Consider the following 7,585-nt stretch of genomic DNA (forward strand, 5'->3'; position numbering starts at 1 on the left):
CGCATGCGCCGGCCTATAAACGATGACTACGTCATCGTCGTAGGTAAACAAAATTTTAACGGAAGGGATATTTAAACCGTGAGCTGTCAAGGAGGTCTACACATTTGTTGGGGTAGGTAAATGTTTGGTTCTTTCATACTCTTTTATCTGAACAGATAATACAATCAGAAATACACGATTGTTTCCCCATTGTGACGCGAGGCTTTGATCAACACAGTGTAACGTTACACTAGTCAATGAGAACAATTATTCGTACATTTCCTCGAACTGTTAATTAAAGGAAAGTCACTACCTAGATTTGAGCCAATGTTTTATGTAGTTCAACATGTTAGTATTCCAACCTCGTGAAAGCGACAAACACGTTTTAATTTTCGTCAGTGACGTCTGAAAACCCGTCCACAATGACTGAGTTACCACATTTATTCAATAAACCGTTTTCCCATAACGTTATCGAGCGAATTAAGGAATGTCGACGTAATTTTTAACAACATAGGCTAAGAAGCTACATTTTGTTTCCATCAAAATAATAATTATTGCGAGTTTAAAAATGTCGCAAGAGAAAATATAAATTAAACTCCAGATCATTTTCCATCAATGGGTTTCGATTTAACTTGTTTTGACTGCTATGATTAAGCAATAAGGGCAGACCTAATGGCTGTTCTTTGTGGTATATGCCCAATATACCACGGCTGAGGGCTATTCCTATGAACAGCCCTTAGCCGTGGTATATTGGCCAAACACCACAAACCCCTGAGGTACCTTATTGCTATTATAAACTTGTTATCAACGTAATTAGAACATTTCAATTTAAGTTTGTGTCATTCCCGTGGTACAAGTCTAATATACCATGGTTTTAAACCAATCAGCATTCAGGGCTCAAACCACCTAGTTTGATACATCCGACAGGAGAGTTTGAGTGATGAAAGTTGGACAAAGGATCTCGCAATCTCTGTACGAGAAACATTTGGATTAACTTTAAATAACGAATGTTGGGCTATTTTCTGGCAATTGTTCCGTCATATGCCAGATGTGATAACTTCAAACCGTTATAAATGGCCTATTTGTGAGATTTACTTGTTTCAATAGGCATAGGCTACTGACAAAAATCTGGGTTTATAATTGCAATTCAACTTCTCCATGGTTTTCTGAGCTAGATGCAGGTAGCCTATAGGCCCTGATAGGCCAACATCTCATTCCAGGGAAAAGTTCACAATGAAACTGACACTAAATGTGGAGGATGATACATTTGCTATAGAGCTGTGACCATGATCACAATTGATAACTTCCAATTTAATTAACTAAACATGGGCATTAATAATTGCATAATAACACAAGGTTACAACAACAGAGTTATAGGCTATTTATTAAATCTGTTTGCCAGCTCCAAGTGGCACGAATTGACTCCAGTGATATTGCCATTTCAATATATTTTATTGTATCAATTGGTAGGCTACAGTAGCCTGCAAAGGCATCGAAATGAATAGCCTACTTGATGGCCAACAGATGCACATTTTAATGTAATTTTCATTGTGGACTTTTTCCCCATAGAACTGAGCATGAGTAAAACCCATCGCTTGATACTGTTATACAAAAGAAAAGACAATTAGAATGCAGTTTACTTTAAACCATCTCTAAGCAAATTTATCTAAAGAGCTCTAGTGCGCCTAAAGTCATTTTCCATTGCTTTATTGCCGTTATATCAGTTCTAGCACGTTAACATGTTTTATGAAAAAAGGGTGGATCCATAATGACCAATCTAAATAGCCTACCTGCAACTGGTAAGAAGTTGTCACGACGTGTGTGTGTTTCTCTGTCTCCAGGACATGTTGACTACACCACTTGCGTTACATGCGTGAGCCTTGCAAATAAAATGCATGTTATTCAATAATTTCATCTAAACTGCTCGCGTGCATCAACGAGCATATACACGCGTGGCTGATTGAAAGATGAACCGAGGTCCACACTCCAGTCCAGTTGGTGGTGGTAATGCAACTTAAAGTTGGTTGCCAGCTGCCATATAAAGCCTGAAGAGGAAAATAAGAAGACTGAAGGAGGAGAGATTACTAGAAAGTAGCTAGGTTTACCCTTTTATCTGTGGATTAATTGTCGGAGTAGAGGACCTTGTGCATTGCAAAACATTTCATGTTTTATATCTCAGGACAAATTAGCTAGCAACAGCAAGCTAGCTAGCTAAATTGTAATGAATGTTTCATGCGTTTCAACCTGTCCCCAAATGAATATAGTTGGTTCAGAGTTTGTTTTGATATTTCAACCTGTGCTCTCCACCACTTACTCACACTTACTCACCCCCAGCAGCAGTAGCAGGTCACAGTGAATTATATATAATTTTTCAGAGAAATACTATGGCCGCCATGGTGCAATTTAGAAGGAGACCAAAATCCGCGACGAATACATTTTCGCCCGCGGCATCGTTTTCAAAGTAGCCCAATTTGGTGGAAAACCTGTGAGCATGGCATCATTGCTTTGAGTTGACAGCCTGCACATGCACATTTCTGCGCGAGACGACCGTTAGCCCCGATGACATATTTCTGCACATTCCCTTAGCTAGCCAACGTCGCCATGACATCGCCTACAATTGTGAACAAGATTTCTATAGAAGCAGTTTCTGCCTCCAATCTTCATTCTGTACTGTCTTTGACTGAGCTATAATAAGATCGAAATCAATCAGGTGGTTGTTCGACGAAACCAACGTCATTGATCACGTACTTCTGATAAAGCGATTGAGGCATTGGCACATTGCTTTGAAGTACAGTGCTTAGCGATTTTGATGATGCCTCGGAGCTCCGGGATCAAACGTAACATATGGGAATACAAGGTTCATATCTTGTCTAACCAAGCTTTACAATGTATTTGACACAACGAAATTAACAAAATAGCATGCAAACGTTACTCCACACCGAGTTCAATCGAATCGGGCCTGGCTAGCTATCTCAAGTATAAGTAGCTAGCTGTGCTCGTTTCACCCACCCGATGTGGTATTAGCTGGCAGCATGCATAATGCAAAGGTTGGTGTTAATTTAATTTACACAAATTGTTAATGTTGCTAGATAGCTTACTTGCTACTTTGCATTCTAACCAAGAATAAGAGTGGCAAGTGCTTCTAGTTGTAAGCCATGAAGTCAACGTGTCCTAGCTAGATAATGTTAAATGGCTAACAAAACCATGGCTAGCAAGCCCCAGAGCTAGTCCATTGCACTGACCCAGACCCATATATGGGCCTGTACAGTGACAACCCCGAGCACTAGGCACTTAGACTTGAATTAATTGTACAGGTAGCTAGGTATAGGTATTAAGCCTTTATAATCATTGTTTTTGCACCATGCCCTTGTTCATTATCAAACTTTTTCACAGGGCCACTGTTAAATCAACGTGTGGGACACTGAACTATGCAGCATGTATGTCTCCAAAAGGATCTCCAATGCCTATTTTGTCTGTGAAAGAAGGCCCACTTTGACCTCTGCCACAGAGACATGCCCACACAACTTTGCCGAAATGCTGCCCACGGAAATGAGCTTGAAGATTTTTAGTGAACTGGACATTGACAGCTTATGTAGTGCATTGTTGACCTGCAAACTGTGGCACCACATCATTGAAGACAGCGACCACCTCTGGAGGAATCATTGCCTGACTGTGCGAGCTTTCTGTCAACAGGAGATTGATGGGGACAGACAGTATGGACTGTCATGGAAGGTGTGTCTGTTGGTTTTTAAACAGCTTCACCTCAGTTATGCTAGACTACTGGAATACCTGCCTATAACATCATTGTCAGATCGCAAATATCATAGACGTATCATAGACATCACACTCCCCCCTTACAAAACGTTAATACGATAAATGGCACTCATCCAAAGAGCATTATCTCAATAACAAATGCCTTTGTCATTCTTTAATTATTTCTCATTAGGTCACCCTGGTGCGGAACTACAGGAGAGGTTTTCTGAAGAGCGAATGGTTAAGGGGACGATACAGCAACATTCATTCTGCCGATGAACTACTGGACAGGAACATGTGCTCATTGGATGTCGAGACTTGGGGCGAGATTCTGGAAGCAGAGCTGGAGAGATAGATGCAAATCCCATAAAGAGCTATGAATGAACCTTTTAGATTTTCTTTTATAATTATGTCTTAAGCACTTATTGATTCGTTTTATACCTTTTATACAGTTTTATGTGATTATGGTTAATAATCACAAACTTGTATTTCTTTTTTTGTTATACATTAATATATGGTAGGCTATATTCCAGGAAAATAACGATACCCTTTAATGAATTCCTAAATCAGTGATACAATTGGGCCTTCACCACACTGAATAAAGTGGGCTATTAAGATGTTAATTTGCATTTACAGTATAGCACTAAAGTTTAGCACTTTTACTACTTGGCAGTGTTTATTAGCTATTTAAACTCCTTTGGTTGACAGTGTGTATATGAGTTATACTGTATACAATAATACTCATAATGCACTGTATCAGATATATGGGGCTGGAGCACTATATTTTCTATTTTAATTAATTTTGACATGACTGTTCATGTGTTCACTTCATGTAACAGCCATGCATATTCATGTGTTACTCACTGTAGGCTATATCACCATACATTCATTGAAAGACATTATTTTGATGCACAAACACATTTGGTGTGGTGCATAATATCTTCAATAGTCTAATTCAATTATTGCAGATAGTTTAAATATGGCAATTGACTTTGTCTTTATAATTATGGTACTATCTGCCACTGTATCAAATTAAACGGCAATGAAACTTCGGGTTCTTTAACAAAGGTCCACTTTTTCAGCAGCATGGACAGGGCCAATTCAAATCAATTGATGGACTTTCTACGGTTTCTAACAAGATCCAATGTCAGCACTTCGGACAGGGATAGCTAACAATATTCAAAGGAATGGATTCAGACATTGAACATTAGGATAGATAGTTCACCCTATAGTGTTAATTGTTGATTTATAGTTTAATACAGTGTGTGGGCCTACATCCTGCTGGTATGTCCGTGCAAGCATATAGCAACCTAAAAACAAAATATACTGAGTGTACAAAGCTTTCCGTGACATAAGACTATCCAGGTGAAGGCTATGATCTTTTGATGTCACCTGTTAAAAACACTTCAGTCAGTGTGGATGAAGGTGAGGAGACAGGTTGGATAATTATTTTTAAGCCTTGAGACAATTGAGACATGGATTGTGTATATATGCCATTTAGTAGGTACAAGACAAAGATTTATAGTGCTGTCAGAAAATATTCATACCCCTTGAATTGTTCCACATTTTGTTGTGTTACAGCCTGGCCTGAATTAAAAATGGATTCAATTTTTTTTCTTACCCATCTATACACAATATCCCAAATTAAAAAATGTTTTTATAAATGTATTAGTATTTTTTTATATGTTTTATTTGCATACAGAAATATCTAATTTACATAAATATTCACACCCCAATAAATATTATAATCACCGTTGGCAGCGATTACAGCTGTGAGTTTTACTGGGTAAGTCATAAGAGCTTTGCACACATGGATTGTACAATATTTACATCTAATATTTTTTATTTATTCTTCAAGCTCTGTCAAGTTGGTGGTTGATCATTTCTAGATAGCCAATTTCAAGTCTTGCCATAGACATAGATTTTAAAGGAGATTTAAAGTCAAGACTGTAACTAGACCACTCAGGAACATTCAATGTCATCTTTGTAACTCCAGGGTATATTTGTCTCTGAGTGTTTGTTGGAAAGCAGACTAAAGCAGGTTTTCCTTTATGAGTTTGCCTGTGCTGGCTCTATTCAGTTTATTTTCATCCTAAAAAACTCCTTACTCCTTGCCGATGACAAGCCTACCCATAACATGATGCAGCCACCACCATTCTTGGAAATATGAAGAGTGGTACTCAGTGATGTGTTGTATTGGATTTGCCCCAAACAGAACTCTTTGTATTCAGGACATAAAGTACATTTATTTGCCACATGTTTGGCAGTTTTACTTTAGTGCCTTATTGCAAACACAATGCATGTTTTGGAATATGTTTATTGTGTACAGGCTCCCTTTTCACTCTTTCATTTGCAGTGCATTTGAAAAGTATTCAGACCCCTTAACTTTTTCCACATTTTGTTACATTACAGCCTCATTCTAAAATGTATTAAATGAATTGTTTTCCTAATCAATCTACACACAATACCCCATAATGACAAAACGAAAACTTGTTTGCAAATTTATCAAAAATAAAAATCTGATAACTTATTTAGATTAATATTCAGACCCTTTGCTCTGAAACTAGAAATTGAGCTCAAAGTGCATCCTGTTTCCATTGGTTATCCTTGAGATGTTTCTACAACTTGATTTTAGTCTATGTAGGGTAAATTGGACATGATTTGGAAAAGCACACACTTGTCTATATAAGGGTTTGTGTGTTGAATGAAGAAACAATTTTAGAATAAGGCTGTAATGTAACAAAATGTAGACAAAGTCAAGGGGTCTGAATACTTTCTGAATGCACTGTAGGTTAATGGAATATTTGTTTCTGTTATTCTGTTCCTTCTTTTCACTCTGTCATTTAAGTTAATATTGAGGAGTAACTACAATGTTGTTGATCCATCCTCAGTTTTCTCCTATCACAGCCATTCAACTCTGTAACTGTTTTAAAGTCACCATTGGCCTCATGGTGAAATCCCTGAGCGGTTTCCTTCGTCTCCGGCAACTGAGTTAGGAAGGACATGACTGGGTGTATTGATACACTGTCAAAAGCTAATTAAAACATCACCATGCACAAAGGGATATTTAATGTCTGCTTTAAAAAAAAAAGATCTACCAATAGGTACTCTTCTTTGCAAAACCTCCCTGGTCTTTGTTTATTTTACCTTCATTTAACTAGGCAAGTCAGTTAAGAACAAGTTCTTATTTTCAATGACGGCCTAGGAACAGTGGGTTAACTGCCTGTTCAGGGGAAGGACGACAGATTTGTACATTGTCAGCTCAGGGGTTTGAACTTGCAACCTTCCAGTTACTAGTCCAACACTCTAACCACTAGGCTACCCTGCCACCACCGTGGTTGAATCTGTGTTTGAAATTCACTGCTTGACTGATGGACCTTACAGATAATAGAACGTATGGAGTACAGAGATGAGGTAGTTATAAAAAAATCATGGTAAACAATATTATTGCACACAGTGAGTCCATGCAATGTATTTATTTTTACTCCTGAGCTTGCCATAACGGGGTTGAATACTTATTGGCTCAAAGACATTTCAGCTTTTCATTTCGAATGAATTTGTAAAAATATGTGAAAACATTATTCCACTTTGACATTATGGGGTATTGTGTGTAGACCAATGACGAAGCGTTGGACTAGTAACCGCAAGGTTGCAAGCTCGAATCCCCGAGCTGACGAGGTAAAACATCTTTCGTTCGTCCCCTGAACAAGGCAGAGTTATTAACCCACTGTTCCTAGGCCGTTATTGAAAATAAGAATGTGTTAACTCACTTGCCTAGTTAAATAAAGGTTAAATAAAAATTACGGCTGCAACAAAACACTTTTTTTTAATTCAAGGGGTGTGAATACTTTTT

At 38.0% G+C, this 7,585-nt stretch overlaps 1 protein-coding gene across 2 annotated transcripts; it reads left to right on the forward strand.

Annotated features, from left to right (window-relative positions):
* On the forward strand, positions 1-4,783 carry LOC109889782 (F-box only protein 48). Of its 2 annotated transcripts, none has more exons than XM_020481498.2 (3): positions 1-112; positions 3,373-3,711; positions 3,926-4,783. In XM_020481498.2, exons 2-3 carry the CDS (start codon positions 3,415-3,417, stop codon positions 4,085-4,087), a joined length of 459 nt encoding a protein of 152 aa, XP_020337087.1. In that variant the 5' UTR covers positions 1-112; positions 3,373-3,414; the 3' UTR covers positions 4,088-4,783. The 2 variants fall into 2 exon arrangements, with proteins under 2 accessions (XP_020337087.1, XP_020337095.1); XM_020481506.2 differs by lacking the exon at positions 1-112 and adding an exon at positions 2,112-3,026.
* Positions 4,784-7,585: the final 2,802 nt, after the last annotated feature.

This window comes from Oncorhynchus kisutch, linkage group LG1 (assembly GCF_002021735.2).
Source record: "Oncorhynchus kisutch isolate 150728-3 linkage group LG1, Okis_V2, whole genome shotgun sequence".
NCBI classification, from domain to species: Eukaryota; Metazoa; Chordata; class Actinopteri; order Salmoniformes; family Salmonidae; genus Oncorhynchus; species Oncorhynchus kisutch.

Bases quoted from the DNA above. Each gene is read 5' to 3' on its own strand.
- LOC109889782 (XM_020481498.2), top strand. From the start codon at position 3,415: ATGTATGTCTCCAAAAGGATCTCCAATGCCTATTTTGTCTGTGAAAGA. The intron at 3,712-3,925 runs GTGTGTCTGTTG...ATTTCTCATTAG, and splicing joins AGTATGGACTGTCATGGAAG to GTCACCCTGGTGCGGAACTA.